At 43.0% G+C, this 20,701-nt stretch overlaps 1 protein-coding gene across 1 annotated transcript; it reads left to right on the top strand.

Annotated features, from left to right (window-relative positions):
- Positions 1–395: 395 nt before the first annotated feature.
- LOC309404967 (transmembrane protease serine 11E-like) lies at positions 396–19,278 on the top strand (the record flags this gene model as incomplete). The annotated part of the gene is given in 12 exon segments (XM_081999624.1): positions 396–464; positions 3,144–3,227; positions 3,231–3,239; positions 11,068–11,191; positions 12,107–12,222; positions 12,651–12,718; positions 14,103–14,266; positions 15,254–15,292; positions 17,015–17,195; positions 17,412–17,677; positions 18,565–18,707; positions 19,117–19,278. Coding segments are annotated over 12 exon segments (1,425 nt in total).
- Between the last annotated feature and the right edge of the window lie 1,423 nt (positions 19,279–20,701).

Raw genomic sequence — 20,701 nt, 5'->3', positions numbered from 1 at the left:
CTCCCAAGAAATACCAGCTAGATGGTTCTGGTATGTTTCTGCCTAACTTTTGGTTGTTTGAGTTTGGGCTTTTTTCAGTTTGTGCCTGACTTTATAACCCTTTAATTTTTTTCAGCTTTTCTGAAGTATGCTTTCTTGCTCCCAATGGTTTTGGTTTTGTGTTTTTTTTGTTTTGTTTTATTTTTGTTTAAGTTTTTAAAAAATACTATTATGCTTAGCTTTAGGCTTCCTCAAGGCTTCTTTTTCTTTGACAGGCAGGATGTATTTGCTCTGAGACTAACATGATGTCTTGAAATAGTCTCTCTGTCTCCAGAAAATGTACAGTTCTTTAAGGTTCCCCTTTTAGTTTCATTGATTTTTCTACTTCTGTGTGGTTCCTGTCTTTGAAATCGAGCATGACAGTAGTTGATCTTCTGGCCTTGGGGGCCTGTAGAAATCCTGAATCTGATCCTGATATAATTCAGGTACATGGCAGAAATATGATAAACCAATTGTGTGTACTGGTCAGGACTGAATCAAGACTTGCTTCCCATTTTGTGTGTTTCCTAGCTGCTTGTTCCTGAAACAGTTATTAACAGTGTCTAGAAATCTAGTATTAGCTGAGTGGTCCATGTAAAGATTTCAGATTTTACCTCAGGGTAATTAAAATAGTTGGAAATAATAGTTCCCTGGGATTTCCACATTCCATTGCCTTCCTGTCACCATGTTTCCTTTATACCTGCTGTGTTCATGTCCTTTTTTAAAGTAAGCATTCTGGATCCGTGCCATCATTATCTTCTTAGAGAATTCTGTGAAACATGGAAAGCATTGTTTTGGCTTTCTGTCACTGCATCTGGTTCATATCAGACTTTTTTTTACTACCTTTGTTTACTATTTTACTTTTGTCAACTTCTATCCTATTCTTTACTTGATGTTGCATTGTCTACCATAGGATTCAGAACAGTGCATCCTGTGTGCACCAGTCTGCTTTCTTCTAGTTGTCAGTTTGAAATTTCTGTATGATCTTCCTGATGTAAAGTGCAGATCCCATTTCCCTCTCAGTTCAGGTGGAAATCCGGTCATCCTTTGCTAGGCTTAATCTACTCTAGAAGGTTCCCCAGTCTCTGATGAACCTGAGCTTCTCTTCCTTATTCTATTGGTTTAGTCTCGCATTGAGACTTTGCCTCCTCACCAGCTGCGTTATGATGGGGGTCCTGGTCTTTGGCATCCTATGTTCTGCATCTAGAATCCCTCTTCTTTCTTTTATGTGGTACCCAGGTGGACCACAACCCCTGCCTCTTTCCCAGCATTTCCCAATTTGTCCAGGCTTTCTTTGAAGTTTGTCAGTGTAGCATCAGCAGGCACATCAGTACACTGTCTCTCAAGTCAGGAGCCAAACCTGTTAGGTACCTGGTAACTGAACCACTGATGGTTGTTGCCTGTCCCTTTTTCTCAGCTGGGGTTTCTGCCCCAGGGAAGTATTATCAGTACAAGAAGATACACAGACACCTTGTACAGAGAAGGAACCGTTGACCAGGATTGTTACATCCTTAATCTCTTTGGTGCCTTCCTGCCATGAAACTAGAGCTGGAAGAGCTTTTCAGGGCCCTAAAAAGCCTCCTCAGTTTAACCTCTTTCCTTAAGCAATAATACATTCTTTGCCTGCAGGTGAGACTGTTCAGAGATTGCCATGAAGCCTGTGTGTCATACATTCTTCCACCGATGCCACAGTCAAGTCACAAGAAAGGGCTTTATCTCTGAGGATCGTGGGCTGCCTGGAATGAATGTGTCTTCGCACCACCTACACATGGGTCAGGTAATCATTTGACACTTGATACTTTACACTTGGAAATTGTCACCCTCAAGCTAGGCTTCTGACTGCATTTGTCTTGCACATCTGGACTGACTCAATAAAAGTGTACCTATATGGGATGGCAATGCAGCTTCCAGTTAAGGTATTGAGAAGCAGTTATGTTATGTGCATCATTAGCAACTGTATTCATTGTGTTTCGTAACAGATTATGCTGAGACATTGACTGAATCCAAATTATGAGAAGTGGAGGCTTATCTTTAGCCTATGTTTCATTCAAAAGAAGCTGGCCTTCCCAGAAAGGCAGTCTTCCTGTTACTTGGCTATGGACATGATATAAGATGGAAGAAGAGCTCCAGCCATGTAGTATGTATTTGCATCAATGTGTTACTACAGCTCAGGATTACCAGCTTAGAGGGGTTAAATGAATGTCATTAAGGTAGAGGAAAAGAGTCCCTAGATGTTAGAAACTTTATTGCAGCAAAGCAATGAAAATATGTGCCACACATGTATGTTGTTGTGATGTTCTGTTGTCTTTATTTCGAAAAGAAATCCGTATGTTAAGTTTTTTCTGTCTTATCTATCTATCTATCTTCTAGTGGGCATAAATATCTTCTAGTAAGTTTGGAGGAAGTGAGAAAACTTAAAACTGAAAAAAGAGTTCCCAAGAAAAGTTTGAGAAATGCTACTTTAGGTTACAGTGTGTGCTTGTGTTAATTGACTTGCCAGTTAACTTGCTGTAACTAGCACAAGCAGAAATGCTTATGCAGACAACCTGCAAATATTTATATCACAAATGTTTAGGACCTAGAAGTCGTTTTCCAGGTGTGTGGCTAGGTGGCCACAATTAAAATTAAAGTCTAAGGAGTTAAAGAATGACAACAAACTCAAATGTAGCTGTTTTTATGAGGGCAAGTTCTTGCCTAACCAAATGACCAATTTTGAGGAAGCTCAAAGGAGTTGAGGCACGTGCTACAGAATCTATATCAATTTATGTCAGCCCCGTATCTGGCCTGGGACTGAACATTGGCTCTTTAGAACATGCAAATTTTCTGCATTGGTCCTGCCTATAATTTCTGGTTTGTTTTTAATTATACCAAAGAAGGAAATAAACTCTGCGTCCTTGCAAAATTTTCATGGCTCTTCTGATTCGGGGTGTTGCAGGGTGTAGTTAATGTTCTGAAAAGGCTTCAGGATTCCTGGATGAAAGGTGTGATGAAAGAAGTGTATTGTTTTGTTTTAGGGGAGGAATCATGCTACTGGGTAAGCCTCTGTCACTGAGACTTGCTGGACTTGTTTGTTCTGACTTGCCTATGACTCCTTTCTTTCCTAATTCAGGAGATAAAGCCTCAAGTCTACGCTGAGATGCTGCACAGTACATTGTGGTGTTCAGGACAGTGCATCTCCCAGGCAGAAGAGCTTCTTGCTGACCTCTCAGTAGTACCTAGAGGTGAGTGCCACAGCCTTCCAACTTGGTCCTTGGTAGTTTGGGCAGCATGGCTATGTAATGCATAGATTTATAGGGCAGTTTGAGCTTTGACCAAGGGTGTGGGGAGGATGGCACTAGCTCTGCGCTTACTTCTGATTTGAGATGCCTTCCATGCATCAATAATCCTTCTGATATTTCACCCTTTCTCTCCACCCAAAATGCATTTGTCTTCCGAGAATTCCCCAGCTCCTCTACAGTATGGTGTGGTGACAAATCAAGGTGGCCTATGGCCACTGAAGGTTGTGGCAGGGGAGCAGGTGAGATTCATCTCACTGCACCCCGACTGATCTGCCTGCCGTTTGTGCTAGGGCAGTTAGAATGTGTTGCAGTCACAACCTCTGAGCTAATAGCATGGTACAAGAGGGTGAGCAGAGTGAAGTAGGTAAAAATAACTTCTTGTGCTCTTGTTTATTTTCATGGGCTTTGTATGCATCCAGTTAAATGTGTTAGTCTGTGCAGAATCAGCTTGGAAACACACCAAATCTGGCACCAGAACTTTTCACCCACCCCGCCTCGGAATGAAAACGAGACTGAAAACGCACAAAGATTCTAAGTGCTTGTTTGGTATCTTAATTCTGGAGTAGACTTTAATGAGGGAGACAGGCAGAGCTATTTTCAACGGCCAAACCACAGAGATCTACTGCTATATTCTGGGACCGCCAAACCACAGAATAAGATACTTGTCTATGTCCAATGTAGCTGGAAGTGGAAATCTGAGAGGTAAAGATGATGTAGAAGTCACAGAACCTTATCCTAAACTGATTGCAGTGGTCATGTGCTTAATATTTCCTTTACGCTGTGATGGCGTCTCACATGTTCATGCAGATTGTAGAGTCTTTATGTAGTGAGTAGCCCTCCTAGTTCTACTAAAGCTTTTTTGAGTCTTTATGGGAGTCTTTCTCAAGGTGTTGGCTGTGGCAGCCAACTGTAGAAAGACATGTTATCGATCAAGGATATTTCAGTTGTTGTAATTACAGTTATGTCCCACAGACTGCTGTAGTAGTATGGGAGGCTAGGTCTAACCCAAAAATTAAAGAGCTCATAACCTCCAAAAAGGTGTATGCAAAATGGATGAGAGGGTAAGGAACAACAAACCTTTTGTGCTGACTGCAAAGGTGAACAAACAATCAGGGTAGCCTGTATAAGCAGCATTTTGGCATCATGAATATAGTTACTGGTAAGCTCTGAGTTACATCCCAAAGACGGAATGCTGCCCTTGAATCTTGATGTAAGTGACAAGAACAGTATTTGGAGCTGTTGCCTTTGTCCAGCTGAAGTGTGCTTCTGGGAAGCAGTAAGACCTTGGTAGAATTGGATGGTTAAGGGGAGAAGCTCAATTAGTAAGTGGCAAATACATTAGTGTTGCTTTTTCTCACTGCAGAGGGGTGGCATGCAGCATCCACTGTTTTTGTGGGATGTTCAAGGGTGTGGGGAAATCAAGCTGATTCAGTGTGACGCATAGAAGAGCACATTTTGTTTCCCTCAGCAGATCCCTTTAATGTTTGGAAATCTGCCATTTCATCAGAATTCCTTTGGGAGATATCAAACATTGAGTGATTGAGGCTGGTAGGTAACTGACCTTATCCAAACAAGGGTCTTGCAGTACTAGCAGGCACTAGATGCTTCTGTTTCAATGCCCAAAGTAGTGGAGGTGGTTGTCCTATTCTCTTAGAAGTGTGTGTCCTGCGTATCCCACGAGCAGAGGGCAAGTGCTTGGTTGGTCTAATTGCTTGTGGCAAAGGTGGGAACGGAATTAGCATGTCTTCCTTTGTGGCCCTGTGCTTTTGCTACAGGACTTCTGGACTAAGCCTGATGTATTTCAATTGCTGCCATTCCCAACCACCCTGCTGAGGTAGATAGCGTCAGGTACCTAGTCTGGATTTTCAAATTGCACTCACCAGGTCAGCAGAGTAGTCTGTTCAGTTGTCTTATGAAAGGTCCCATTTCTAAGAGTGATTGTAGGGATGTCCATCTTTGAATGGAAAAACTGGTCATGGCTATAAATCTGGAGACACCCTTATCAGCAGCTATGCCACCCAAGCTCTGCCACTGGCTCTTCTGAGAGTATTGGAATATCAGTAAGCAAGGGTATAGTAAGAAATTTATTGTTATATTTTTTTATAGGAAGACAGCAGTAGATCCAATAGAAGAGGTTTCATGTTTTCTTCTATTCATTGAATGGCAAAACATCTTCAGTAAAGAGCTGGTGCCAGAAAAAATGGTTTAGATTAATCTAAAAGCAAATCTACGTCAGGGTGCTATGGGGGCTTAGGCTAAGAAGTCAAAAAATGTCAAGGGCAGATCTGTAAAACAGAACAGGGAAGCTGTTCCTTGCTTATCCAGCAGTTCAGTGTCTAGGACTTTTTCTTAGGACACAGACGATAAAGCTACACTTCCTTTTCTTGCCTGAACAGACATTTGCTGATCAATTTTCTGGTATTGTTCTTACTGAGGCTTTTGATAACACACAGTAGATCAACCGGAAGAGATGGATAAGCTCAATAGTGAATCAAATCCTGTCAGGCAGAGGTGGGAGCTGAACTTTCATCACTTCCATTGTGAACGAACATAGCAACCTTTTACAGAGTTTCATACAGGATGAGAGAGGAAAAACAGCTTGTCACCTGTGTATGGTGCTTGTCTTTTGCTTTTGGGTAAATATTCCAGATTGGAAAGTAAAGAATTCATTTGGGGTTGATAGGAAATCTGACCTGAAATATTATCTGTTTTCTCCTTGGTTTCACAAGGAAGACCAGACAATTTTAGGTCTGAAAATTTCAGTACAACTTTTCTTTCTAATGTGCCCATAACTATTAATGTAGCATTATTTCTGCTGTATTTCACTTGTTAAAATATTCTGTATTGAGGCTTCATTTAATATATCTCTCTCTAAACACAACTTTACTGTGTTTATATAGAATTAAGTTATTTTAAACATAGCTATTTCAAAAATAGTTCATTCAGATTAATATTTTTAAGTATGGAATAACTTTTTTGTGATCAAAACACATTCTTTGGCTCAGAGCTGAGCTGTGTAAACTGGGAGTCTTAATAATTTGCATTTCCAGACCCAAATGAACTGTTAACGAAACTGCCAGATGCTGCTGTTTCCATGGATTGTCTTGGGCTGCTTGGGAATGAAGTGTGTTTTAAATGAGAACAGGAATTGCTGCAGGAGGGCTTATGTTCATCCATAGTATTGCCAAGACAAGCAGTTTTTTACTGAACTAAAAGATCTTGGGTTTGAAACTTTTTTGCTAACTCACTGCAGACTGAAAGCTGCCAGACACAGATTGTGAGGAGGCAGTTTTCAGAGCAGAGAGGACATGGCCTTTGAGCTCTCCTGGTGGAGTCTGGCTTCTGAGCTCTTGTTAAGGTTTGCTCTTGAGGAATGAAAGTTATCCTCACCCATGCTGGAGGATGAATGCATTGGTGTTACCTGAATTCCCCTGTCTGCCCCCCTGAGACTTAATTTGCAGCTTTACTGGAGTTTGGGCAGTAAAAGAATCAAAGCATGTTGTATAAGGAAGGAGTACAAAATACCTGACTCTGGAAGGCGTCTGCACAGACAGCTGTGGTATTGGGGGGGGTCTTCTGAGGAGAATGCCTATCTACTAAGCAGTGCCTCTTTGCCACAAGAGGAAAGAAAGGATGCATCTATGGTTGAAGGCAATGAGATCGTCTCTGCCTCTGCATTCATCAGCACTGCAGAGGATCAGTGTTTCTCTGGCCAGTGAGTATTGCTGGGGGGAGCAGAGTTTTCTTGGTTATTAGAGTGCAGAGAACACCATGCAGAAGTCTGATTCCTAAACAGGGGGATCCATCTGCTACTGAACTCTTTAACTACAGAGATGGATGTCGCAGGCACAGGAATTAGGTTGCTGTGGTCAGGTGATTATTCTGGTAGAGCATGACAATCCTGCCCTCCATGGGCATACCAGCAAAAAGGCTAGGGGGGCGAAGGAGCTAGGCTAGGAGCTAGAAGGAGGTGTAATGTGTGTGATTAATGACTGGATGCATTGAGTGGACATAACCTGAACAAGAATTGTCTTTCACTAAACATCCTAGTAGGTCTCAGCAGAGGCAGGCTCAAAACCAGACCTTGCTGTGAGTGTGTCTTATGAATACAGACTCTAGCTTGACAGCATCAAAGGCTAGAACTCCTGGGCGCTACCAGTAGTATATGCTGCTCTAATACAAGCAATACACATTGGGTGTTCTCTGCACTTGAGCTGGTCTTCAAAGAGTAAAAGATAAATGATTTTGGGCCAAATAAGACCATCTGTTGCCTGCATTCATGCTGATTCCTGAAATGGATGGCAAAAGATTAAGTATTTCCAAAAAAGGTAAAGACAGGAGAGTTTTTCTTTCCCAGCCCTTCTGCAGAACTGGTGCCTAGCATGTCTGCTGATAAAATAGACCAAAAAAAAAAAGGGGGCTGTTGAGCTGGGTCCTGCACACAGGCATCGCAGTTGAAGGATACATACTTTGTACACTGGGAGGTGATGAGACTTGGTGCTTCCATTGCACAGAAGATTTTTTTTTTTTCCATTGCACAGAAGATTTTTTTTTTTTCCCCTGTTCTGGCACTTATCTTAGCAAGATGGAAGTTGAGAGCGTCCTGCTAAAGGGAGGAAACTGTTTTGGGTTTGAAGAGGTATTTCCACTTTAATTTGTATGTCTTACATACAAATTAATTACCTATATGTAGAAATATATGGAAGTGCTTCCTTTAAACTGTTTTCTTAAAAAAATTAAAGGGAAATCAGTATCAGAAGTGGCAGAGATTTTTATTCCTCATCTCCCATGTTTCCATTTCCCCCAGCACTGCAGCAGTTATAAGGTATCTGTTTCCCCTTGCAAGTCTGCGTGACCTGTGGAGAGCAAGCCGTTCTGAAATGTTGGGGGAGAAGGTGGTCTGTGCTGCCAGTGTTTGTCAGTGGAGCTGGTATTTGCAAGAAAAGGAAATAGAGATAGACTGAAATGGAGGACAGTGCTGCCTGTCAGAGCACAAGTGCCACAGGCAGAGAGATGCTCGTTTCTCAAGCGTGAGCCTTAAGTTTTTGTAGCCTCGGCATAAGGCCATGTCTTGAGGAAATCTGTATACAGTTCAAGAAAGCTGGTGGTTATGACACAAGAGTACTGTTGCCTCAGTATCTGCAGTCAGCCATACGCCAACAGGGCTGTGCCGTGTCTTCTCTGTGTCAAGAGCAATGGAGGGATGTTGCTCTGATTGCTGTTCAGGTGGAAGCACCCTGGGGTGGGGACAGCTGAAGCACAGGGAACCAGTTCTGATCGAGACTGGCGGGGGCTCAGGCTGGAGGCCGGAGCACTCCAGTGAGGTGAGCAAAGTCAGACGCTAAACATGAGAGGTGGCTAGCTAGGGAGGGGAGGAGGCATATTGGCAGAGTAGGCTGTTCTGGTTACCCAAGGGGCTTACCCTCAAGGGCAGTAACTGGCTGCCCATGAGGTATGCTGCAATTCCGTGAGCTGGTACTGTGAAAGACCATGAGCTCTGAGGTGAGGATGGGATTTCTCCCTGGAAGGCTGCAGCATGTTAAAGAAACTGAGGCAGGACTGTCCCACTGGTCTTAGGTTTTTATCTGAATCTCTGCATCTGTTAAACCCTCAGGGATAATGGATAGTGTATGCAGTGAAGGTCTAGATGGTGAGAAGTCAAGGCCTCCATGGAACCAGTTGAGCTCTAGTACTAGTATCTTATGTGTTTACTGCAATATACAGTTTCCAGAGAAAGTAATCTTGGCCAGTCTGGGCTTTCAGACTCCTATCAGCTGCCCTGTAGTCTGTTTTGCAGAGCCTTACTGTCGGGGAATTGAGCCAGTCTAGTGGGGAGGCAGCTAGATTTGGGGAAAACTTGAACTGTGCATTGCCAGAACATAACTTTCCTCCAGTAAAGCTGGCACAGCAGGAGAGGTACTAGGCTTCTCTGTAGCATGTGACTGAAGCAGAAGGCTTCATCCTGGTCACCTGTCTTGTGTATTTTGGTGACACTAAGCTGCTGCTTGCGACCACCTGCAGTTGTGGTGCTCACTGAAGCTACTGTGTTTAACTTTTTCTTTCTAGTATGCCACCTGTTTTGAGTGGGTAAAAACTTGTGTGCTTCCCTTCTTAAGCAATGGACTGGGATACCTGCCAGGACTCTTACTAGCCAAAACCAAGCTTTTATGTGAGGAAATTAAACTCTGAGTTGCTTTTAACTTCCCTGTCACTTGCTGAGCACACCCTCACTCTTGTGCAGACCTCTCAGCTGCTTCCTCTGTGGCTCTATCCTTTCTTTTTTTCTGGTTTGCCTAGCTTACCATCTCTTCCTTGTAGCTTTGCTTAACTTTCTTGCCCTCAGAGCAGAGTGTATAACCCCTTTTTGCTCTCCCACCTTCACTGCTCACCTACCCTCTCAGCTCATTTCCTGAGATGAGCCTCTGCTGGTATCCTGCTTCTGCTTTCACTGTGATTTCTTCTTTGCCACCTTGTAGTCAGAAAACCTGCAAAAGACTTACTCTCTCTGCTTGCCTTTCTGCCCCTTCCTGTCCCTATTTTCTCGGATGTTGCTCAGAAATGGCTGTGTGTTAGGCCTGAAAAGGGGAAAATAGCATTTAGTATATCTGGTCCACAGCAATACAAGCATGGATCAGTGGGTGTAAAACAGCATGGCGAATAGCCAGCTGAGTCCCTCCTCCCCCAAGCTAGCTGCTGCCATCTGTCAGTCCAGGCACCTTTGAGAGATTATCCCACATGTTCTTCTGATACCCTGTGCTAATGCTGACCATGATGTAGAGACTCAGTGCGTGGCATGACAACAATTACTACATAGTGTACTGTGGAATTACTGGGGATCTGAAATAATTATGCTTAAGGCTTTGCATCATCCTACAACAAAGCTACTGAGGACATGTGCAAAAATACAGTTTTCCTAATGTTCCCTTGCTTAATGCTGCACAGGAGGACGTAAGTGGAGGAGAAAAGCTTATGTGCCTTTGTCCATGTGTGAGTCAAGCTCCCAACCCTTTTACAGGTCTGCTGTTGGCTTTCAGCGAGTCACTAAGTCTAGGGCTTGTTGCTGTATCACATTTACACATAAGTAGCCACTTCTCTTCTCTCTGACAAACTGTCTGGCAGGAGACGGGATGCGGTCTCTTACAATGTATGTGTGTTTTAGGTGCAATAAACCCCAAACCTTGCAGGGGATTAATAAATGTTACGACTCATACCAATTAAAATAACTCAAAGCTGTATGTTATTTGACATCTCTGGTAGCCTAGTGTGTCCTTGGTGCAGAACTTATTCAGTCAGTTGTTAAATGTTACATTTTATGTTCAGTTAAAGCACCTGCTGCACTTAAAACCCGTGTAATATTTCTTTATGGGAAATTGTTTCTACTAGCAATACCTGCACAACTCTAGGCTTTTCTCAGAGGTGCTTGTGAGGCAACGGAGGCAAGTTAGAACACAGGAAATTCTGACTAAATATAAAGAAAAAGCTTTTGCCATGATGGTGGTCAGAGACTGGACTGGGACTTCTGAGAAACTGAGGTATCTCTGTCCTTGCAAATACTTAAAACATTGACTGCACAAAGTCTGAAGCAACCTGTCGCAGTGGGACCTGGTTTGAGCAGAAGGTCAGACCCGCAGGGTCCAGAGGTCCTTCCCAAACTACCTCGTTCTGTGAGGTTTGTCAGCTGAGCTAAGCTGTGCCAGATATGATTTGGTTCAGGACGTCTATTGTCTTTGTAATAGAGTTGAATTTCTCTGTGTTGTTTTCCTTAATGCAGATAGTGATACAGATGGACAGACCAACGAAGCGTATAGAGCCGTGGAAGATAGCGATCATTGTTGTGTCAGTGATAGTAGGATTAGCCCTCATCATTGGCTTGATTACAATTCTTTTGTGCCATGGTAAGTGCACCACTCTCTTGTTGTCACAAGTCTTCAGGAGTATGTTATTTCACTTGCTGCTGTGGTCTCACCTGATGATGTAGGTATACAGTTCACCCCAGCTATATAATCTGCATGAGAACCTACTAGACCCTATTCAAGATCTGAATTCATTAGAAAGCCTGCAAGAATACTTAAAATATCATTTACTTGACACAGGGATTTAAATTTTGTTCCTCTCTTTGTTTTTGGTCTTGCCCTGGTACCTCCACTGGTATCCATGGTTAACCAAAGCCTAGCAGTCTTCTGTGTAAGCCACAGGTGTGTCTACTACTCAGGCTGTACATACTAAGCTTGGTCCTGAAGAGGGTTTTTTCAGAAACTGAACTTGGCACCTCTAGCTGAGGATATTCCAGAAAGAGAGAAGACAGAGGTTTAGGCTTTTTTGAGCCCAGGACTCAGTCCTGGTTGCCCTTGGCAGCCCTCAGAGTGAGATTTTAAATTTAACTTGACTGCTGAATGGATGCAAACAGCTCTGGGCCACCTGCCTCTCAGAGGGGCAGAGACATGCCAGCTAGGAAGGAGTGAGTGTGTCTACTGAATCAGAAGGGACATACGGGCCAGTGTGTCTTGTGCTGTGCTCATCTCGGGCTGTTGAGAAGATGGTCCCCAGAGAAATGTTGTAGTGGGTATAATTTAGAGCTATTTGGGATGGTCTTCAAAGAAGAAATGAGCCCCTTGCTGGTCCATGGAGCAACAAGATGGTCCAGAGCCCCTTTTTCCCAAAGTACTGCTAAAGCTGTAATTCCACAGCTGGCACGGTCACATGGTCACAGCCAGTGCCTAGGAGCCTTACTTGTGGCGTGCTCTGTGAGGTGCTATGCATGTCTGAATTGTACTGAAGGAGATCAGCCACCTTTCCTTTCTTCTTTGTAGATCAGGACCGATATTACAATGCATCTTTCCTAATCACCAATGTTAAGTACAATCCTCAGTATGAAAGGCAAACCACAGAAGAGTTCAGGCACCTGAGCCAAGAGATTGAAACCATGGTAAGCTAAGCTGTTTCTCTGTTTCTGCCTGGCCTATGGTGAAGAATCCTGTGATTGTGTGATTGGAAATAAAGACTCAGAGGTGATTGTGCCTCATCCTTATGTAGCTGGGACTCTCTCAAACCTTGCTGTAGTGGGTTAAAGATGCATTGCTGACTGTGCACAAGCAGATGGTAAGCACAGGTGCCGTCTGTTCCAGCAGTCCTATGGTGGAACAGGCACCCACAGAGCAGAAGGGACAGGAAAATTGGCCAACTCAGCTGTTTATTTTGGTTCTGCATCCTCTGATGGAAATTTAGCAGCAGCATTGCTGTAAAGGTGGAGATCTGAAGGCATTTTCTTGTTTTTTAGAGGCTCACGGGACTGTTCTATGTTGAAAGCATGTGCATATTACAGATGTATTTTAACACACTCTTTTCCTTTAACAGATATCTGCAGTATTCAGGGGGTCCTTTCTAAGTAAAAGGTACATCAGGTCCCATGTTGTCAGTCTAAGGTAAGTAATGTGAAGGTCAGGAATAAATGGGGATGTGATAAATATATTTTCTTCCTGCCCCTTGACCATATGGAGCATTCCTGGTTGTTTATGCTTGGATTACACCAGCAGGATGACTAAGTCTTGGCTGGTTGTCGCTCTCCTTCAGTGCTCACAACACTGAGGACTAAGCTACCTTCAGAGGTCAACAAGGAAGAGAAATTTGGCCTTATACTTCTGCAGATTGATTACCTGAACATCAGTTGTTTGTGGCTGTGACACAGTAACTGAATTACTAGATGATCCCAGTCTTCACTGAGTGAAATGGGACATACAGGTTTAAAGGTCCTGTGTGAGAACTTTTAAGTCTTTCTTCTCTCTGCTGTAATTATGTATCACAGTCAGCCATAAGAGCCATTGCTTCCCTCTCCTTCACATTACTTTGGTTTGGAGTTGTGTTTCTATAAGGCTCAATTCTGCTGTGGAATATTTGTACCTGGACAGCAAAGAATGCCAGATTTCCCACAAATGTCCTTCTTCACAGCACTTTGGGCTTTCTTGCCTTTACCTGCCTCTAGGTGGAATGAGTAATTTCCTTAAACTGTTCTATGTTGTTTTCTGCTGCTGGTTTCTTCCACAAGCCTCCAATGCTGTATATCAACTGAAATTACAGACCTTGGGAGGTAGACTTCGAGCAACCTCTTTACACCTTTTAGGTTGACCAAACAGTGTATCTCTTCCAAGCTTGTTTTCACTACGAATATCTTGTTGTGCAACTAGGCACTGAACCAGCTTAGCTACATCTCTGCTGTCTTTCCCTCTAGGCTTCAGTTTTCCTTTAGACTGTTAATCTAAAATGTTGGGCCCAATATTTTATACTGACAGTAAATGATCATGTCTTGCTCTGATAACTCAAACTATTGAGATTTTTGTCTCTAGATATGGTGGAGCTAACTGGCCAGCAAATGGGCGATTTAAATGAAAAGAAATGCCAAAAGATCTTTCTAGCTTCTGTGGGTCTTCTAAACTGTGTCTTTCGAATGGCTGTTGGGAACGGCCTGTTAGGCATCTGTTGAAAGGTTTTAACTTGCTGTATTGTTCCTGCTGCCATCTGTGTCTGGAGCTGCGTAGAGGCCAGAGTGATCCTTCCTCTCCTTCTCAGCTGTACTGCTTATAACACTTCCCAGAACATTCCCCCTGATCATTGTTATAGTGAAAACCAAGCCTCTTGCTGCCTGCTGACATGTCATCACCTTCCTTTACTTGTACACAGCTATGCTATTCGTTCTATACATCTGTGCAGACCAGACCTGTTCTTGTATAAAGAAGGCAGATGGTGCAAAGCAGAACAAAGAGGATTAGTGGGCAAAGAGAATGACACCACTTTGTTTTTGTTGGTTTGCAGCCCAGATCCTGGTGGAGTGCTTGCATCTGTTGTTCTGGTATTTAGATTTGCCTCAGCTGACAGTAAGGCAACAAGCTGGGGTCACGTCAACCATGTGTTACACAGAAGGCTGAAAACAAGCTCCACGTTCTTGAATGTTGACCAGTCTACCCTTAGACTCACAGGCAAGTGCCTTAGGTTTGTGTTTTTAGCTTGGAATTTGTTCCTCATACTTCACTGTTCTTAGTGTAATGTTTCACCTTGGTATGCAAATATGGGCTATTCTTATTTTCTTCCTTTGCTTTCTCAAAATTGTGTTACAGGTGACAGCCCGGGGAACTTGGAAGTAGTGACATGAAAAGAACTAAAGCATACTGGCACTGATTTATGAATGTGAGCTCTCCTCTGTGCATGAGAGGCTCTCTCTGTGTGACCTAGCTCTGTTGAATGAGATAGTCCCCCTGCAATTCATTTAAAAAAAAAAAAAAAAGGCCCAACTTTGTGACTGTGGGTTCACAGATTACTTTGTTATGCCACACAGTGAATTGGACCAGAACTTGTATCACCAGGTACTGAAATGCAGAGTCCTCAAGCTATTAAAAAAATACAAGGCTGAGATGATTCCCTTTTCCACCCCCTACCATTTCCTTTGCTTATTTGACAGATTGCTGTAGCAAGTGTTCATAACAAAACCCTGAGGTTCCCTAGGCAGTAATCCTCTCCCATGAATCTGTTGCTGGTTACCATCAGAATCTGGCAGAGGGTTTTTTGTAGGGAAGAAATCAGTAATGTTACAGTTTAGCTCCAGTCAATCCCAACACTGAGCATTTGTGAAGACTGTTTTGACCACCTTGCCATGAACAAATGCACGTAGGCGTTTATATTGTACACAGCCACCAGCACATGTAGAGGTTACTTGGACCTATTTGCAGTCATCTGCTGCTTTTGTTAGCTTTGAGCTAAGGCAAGAAAAATGTATCCTCTGGCCTTTCAGTGAGGAACAAAGGCTTAACTGAACTCCAACAGAGTAAATTACTCCTTTTACCGTACTGTCACTCCATGCAGCAATGCAAGACATTTAATTTGTGTTTGCTGGGTACAGGGAGGGAGTCTGTGCTAGGTCACGTAGCAGTATGACGTATACTTACTGTGGTGTTTGCTTTTCATTTCAGAGTTGAATAAGGAAAAGGGTGATAACCTTTTAAACAACTGTAAGTACAAATGCTTTATAGAAAAGGTCCAGGGACATGGTGCTATAGGTTTTGTGCTTACAAGATGCTTATGCTTTTGAGATGCAGCTTGAAAAAATAGCTTGTCAAAGATACTAGAGCAGTAAACAGTTCATGAGCCAGGGAAGACTTCAGCTCATTTTCTTGCAGTCAGACTGGCTCTGTAGTGTTTACAGGATCAGACATTCTGACTTGGTGGTGGGAAGCACTTGCTTTAATGTTGATTATGGGAAGTAGGGGCATGTCGGTGAGCTGCTTTTAGTGAGCTTTGCACAAGAACTGCAGTTGCTGTGGGTCAAGATTCTTGCTGGAATCCTTCCAAAAACATTTTCCCTCCTGCCCCCTCCTCCTTGCAGAAAGATTTGTCAATACTTGTCTGTCAGATTTGAGCTAAACCTTGCAATATAAGGGGAAAGGCCAGATGGTGGGAGAGGGAGAAGAGCTATCCACAGTGAGAGCAAGGCAGTGGCACAGCCCTGAAGAGAAGCAGGTTTTTAGTCCCTCTCCTGTTCTGTGCTCCCCTGCGAGGTCTTAAAACTCCTCTGGAAACAGGGAGACAACACAAGTCCCCTCCTGGGGACTACAGCAGTCCCCTGCATGATGTTGGAGCCTTTGCACATTAGCTTTCCATCTTTAAATGGCACCTGAGGTTTAGATCTAACTTTTTTCATCTGAGTAATGACTCTGCTGTTGGCACAGTGGCTATAAGTAAACTGTTGGAGGAAGTGGACACTATTTTTTGTTGCTGTTGTCAAGGCTGACCTGGAGGTGACCTGACAAAATCCTTTATTTGTTTGCTTAGTTTGTGGGTGGCTTTTTTTGTTTGGTTTTGTGATGATTTTTTTTTTTTTTGTGAACTAGTCTTCAGCAGTTCTGTGACACTTAAAGCTATGCTTGTCTTTGCTGTACAAGTAGGATGTTACAAACAATGGAAAGATTGCCTCCACTGAGTTCACAAGTGATGTGCAGTGTTTGGCTTGTGCATATTTTGGCAGTGATGTGTGTATTACGGCTTAGAGCTGTGCTGGTGTGGTGGTTGTTTATGTGGGGATTCCTCAGTATTTTCATACTCAATTTTTAAGAAGTTTTTAAAAAAAAAAAAAAAACAAAAGCAAACTAAGGATGTTCTTTTTTTCATGCAATACCAAAAGAGTTTTATTCTTTAGATGAAACGTACATGCCATTATTACAAAAGCTATATGAATGTAAACAATGCTTAGGTTAATTACCAGTGTGTGTCTTTGTGCCTAATAATCTGTGCGTGTGTGTGCACAGAGACAGTAATGGCTATGTATGTTACATTTCCCTCTGTGCAGCTCTGGTCAAATATCAAACAAAGCAAGGTTTGTAGAAGCAATATTTTTTTTAAGTAGGCAAACAGTTACAACTGGGGAAAATAAACACTGTCTCAGATATACAGCCTTCAGTTCCCATGGGGGTACATACGGGCTTGTGTATCTGAGAACTGCCTTAATGAAATAGTGACCCTTCCACCAAACTTCTTTGTTTAGCCCACATCTATCTTGAAATGCTTGTAACCATGACACTTGGTTTTCCTTTCTTTGGAGGCACTGCTTTAGGTGAAGGCTGTCTCTTGAGATCCCTGCCCTGTTATGCCTGTGCCGGCAGCCATGTGGACCTTTCCCCAAGTAACACCCTTATTTCCCTCAATTGGCTAAAGCGGAGCTGCCTTTTCTTTGACAGGCTGTGGAATACGAAGACAGACATTCGGCTTCTCAGGAGTGGAGAGAATAGTTGGTGGGCAGCGTGCACGGGATGGGGAGTGGCCGTGGCAGGCTAGTATTCAGCTTGATGGGACCCATCGCTGTGGTGCATCAGTGATCAGTAATACATGGCTAGTGACTGCAGCCCACTGCTTTAGAGGGTAAGTCATCAGCACCTTTCTGGTCCTACAGGTCTGAGGACTCTTGGGTGCTCTGACCTTTCGTGGCCCACTAACATCTGTATCTCCTGAAAGATAATGAAATTTGTCTCTTTGTCCTGTTAGGCAAACCTGGCCACACTGCTCTTAAATGGAGAGCTAAGCCCATTTGGGGATCTTGTTTTGTGTGGCTGTGACATAACCTCTAATATCTTACAGGAGAAGAGATCCTTGGAGGTGGACTGCCAGCTTTGGAATACTGCTGAGACCTCCAAAACAGAAAAAATTTGTCCGAAGAATTATCGTTCATGAAAGATACAGTGACTATGTCCTTGATCATGAATATGATGTGGCTGTTGTGGAGCTTGCCTCTGCTATTGAGTTCACAAGTGATGTGCACAGTGTCTGTCTTCCTGAAGCATCTCACGTTTTCCCAGAGAACACTTCCTGTTTTGTCACAGGTTGGGGAGCTTTGGAGAATGATGGTGAGTGTCTCTTGCCTTCCCGTGCCCTGTCACACATGTATCTGAGAACACTGCTGTTTTATGGGGTTTTTGTTTACTTTGGGTTCCTTAGACTTGGTGTTTGATCGGTGCATGTCCTAATGATACACTTGTGAACTTAGTTTGCTGCTTTTTTTTTTCTGGCTTGGTCAGTGGATTGGAATATGGAACAAAGACCCTACAGGTTAGCTTTACAGGAGTAAGAGCAGGTTTCTTTGATTGCTGTGTGCATTGTGCTGGTTGAATACATTCTGTTCTCCGTTCCCACTAGCCCAGTCCCTCCGGGTTTAGCTCTGACATGAGTTCTTTTGCTATTCAGCTTTGTCATAGATGTATCATGATGGTTTTCATCAGTTATTCTCTCTTTGGTCATAAATCAGGCTTCAGTTCTTCCAAAGGCTTGAGTGAGCTTCATTCAAATTAGTCCATGTCAGTGAGGTTAGAGATGATGGGACTATAAATCTGCTTATGAGAGCTGTTGATCTGTATAGGGTGTGTTTCATGGTAGACTCTTGGGGTGTGTAGTAATTGTCCAAAGCTACATTGCAGTTAACCAAATGGGTCTTTACAATGACATCAAGGATATGTCTTGTAGCCTACAGTTGAATTGAACACTGAAACATGTACAAAAATCCCTTTGCCCATTATGCTAAAGAGCATCTGGTAAGGATGAAAGATGGAGAAGGGTTATGTTTGGGAACAAAGACTCTGGGGTGGTTGGAAAACTTCTTCCCAAGACATTGTTTGGGTAGCTCCCTTCATTGCTTGTAGTGGCAGAAAAGCTGTGAGAAAATCTGGCTACTCCTATTCCTTGAGTGTTTTAGGTTGCATACCCTGTCTGCAAATTCTAATGCCACTTCTCCTTCTAGGCTATAGTGTTAATCAGCTTCGACAAGCAGAAGTGAAAATTATAAGCACTGCGACGTGTAATAGAAGACAAGTATATGGTGGTGCCATAACACCTGGAATGTTGTGTGCTGGATACTTGGAGGGGCAAGTGGATGCCTGCCAGGTAAGTCTCTTCACAGGTAATAGTAAAAAGGAAATAGGTGGGGTGGGAGGTGATGTTTCCTAAAAATAAAATATATTTTGGGGAATCTTGTTTAAGTTTATGGGGTTCAATATCTTGACAGTTGTAAATGAAGAGCTTCATGGCTCATGGGTTGAAGTCTGTACTTAGGTGCTTGGGGTTTATATATAATGCACATGTGAGAGAATACTGATGTGAGGATGGGAGAGACTGAATTAGACATAGGCTGTCAGCCTCTGTCTTGTCAGTAAACTGTGTGGAGGTTGAATTATAGCTGTGGTCTAGAGACAAGTATTTGTCCCTAGTTGTAACAGAACAATTTGAGGCTTGCTGCATTAGTGAGGTGAACACTGTTTACTTTGTTTTTGCTTGTTGACTTTTTTCTCCTTAGGGTGACTCTGGTGGGCCACTGGTACATGCGAACTCCAGAGGAATCTGGTATCTTGTGGGAATAGTGAGCTGGGGAGATGAATGTGGCAAGCCAAATAAACCAGGAGTGTACACACGAGTGACTTACTATCGAAACTGGATCCATTCCAAAACGGGCATCTGAAACCTGCAGAGGGTTATGTTTTGTGGGCTGTGTATGGCTATTCCTCTGACACATTCTGCTCTGTGGTTACCCTCTAAATAGCTGCTGGCTTAGTTTGTGGTCATGTATCAGGTGCCAGCAAGCTTGGAGTAGTCTAGGCCTTGAAATTGGTTTGGCCTACAGCCAGACAGGAACAGACTTGATCCATGTGACAGCTTTGTTCAGGAAATACTCTGTCAAAGGAACAACTGCCTTGGTCTATATGCCTTGGTCTATACTGACTCTTTTTTTTTTTCTCCGTGGCCCCTACTTTTATACCCAGGCAAAGCATTTGAGCCCAAACAATCATTTGCCAGCATCCAGGACAAATTATAACTAAAATGTGGCCTGCCCATTTGCTGTGTGCTCCCAAGGCCCCATCTGTCTGTAGACCAGCTACAATCCAGTTCCTGACTCCAAGGCTGCTGTGGTTCTGAATTCTTCTTGAGCTTTTTCCTGCATTGTTCCAGGAGGATACTCTAATGAAGAACAGAAGATGGCTTAGACAAGTCCTGGTTCCTAATATCACGTCAGACTGTTACTCTAGGTGAATAGAGAATTTTTCCTTGCTGTGTTGTCCTGAAAAAGGAATCAGTCGAAAACACCAGTTTCTGTCCACCTTCTTTGAACAAGCTTCATATGAACAGCCCCTACCACAGCGTTTGCTGTGAGAATGATTGCTGGACTTAAGACCAAAAACCACTTTACGTTCATACCAGTCTGTTGTCATATTGGAGTATTTGGCTGAATTAATTTCCATTTTTAACTTTCCAGATTGTGTTGTTCTGAATAAAAGTCCTTGGCTTTTTGTGCAGAATGGAGGATTGTAACAATCTCAGTATGACCACTGCCAAAAAAACCCCTCTCAAACTGCTTATTCTTGTGAATGGTGTTCTCAAGTCTTTATAATTTAATATGTGCATCTTCAACTGCATCCTAAAAAAAAAAAAGCTTTTGTGTTACGGTGGAAATACCTGTGTCTTTCAGAGCAGGGCAGAAATTCTGACTGACCCAGTAATCTTATGTAAAGGTCTCTCACTTCTCTCAGGAACTAAGAATTTCCTGTGTCTCATTGCCAGACCATAGCTAACTCATTTGATCTCAACCACACAAGCTTCATATGCTCTCTGACTTCATGTTTTCAGGAGCCCATGTTTCCATCTGCCAGGTAGATCTCAAACACTTTCTACATCCCAGCAGCAGAACACACTTGTTCCTGGTAAGGATGCTTTCCTTGGTGTGTCTTTCCAACCCTTTGTTTGGATGCTGATCCTGACAACAGCAAGTGCTGTGGTCTTAATTGCTAGATAATGAGCCATAATTGCTTTCTCTTCTGACCATAGAAGGAAAAGAGAGAACTCAGCAAAGGAGATGCCAGCCACACTGACAAGACTTGGAGCTGGTC

Source organism: Phaethon aethereus (genome assembly GCF_964289735.1).
Source record: "Phaethon aethereus genome assembly, chromosome: 4".
NCBI lineage: Eukaryota > Metazoa > Chordata > Aves > Phaethontiformes > Phaethontidae > Phaethon > Phaethon aethereus.
This window is presented reverse-complemented; position numbering and strand designations above follow the sequence as displayed.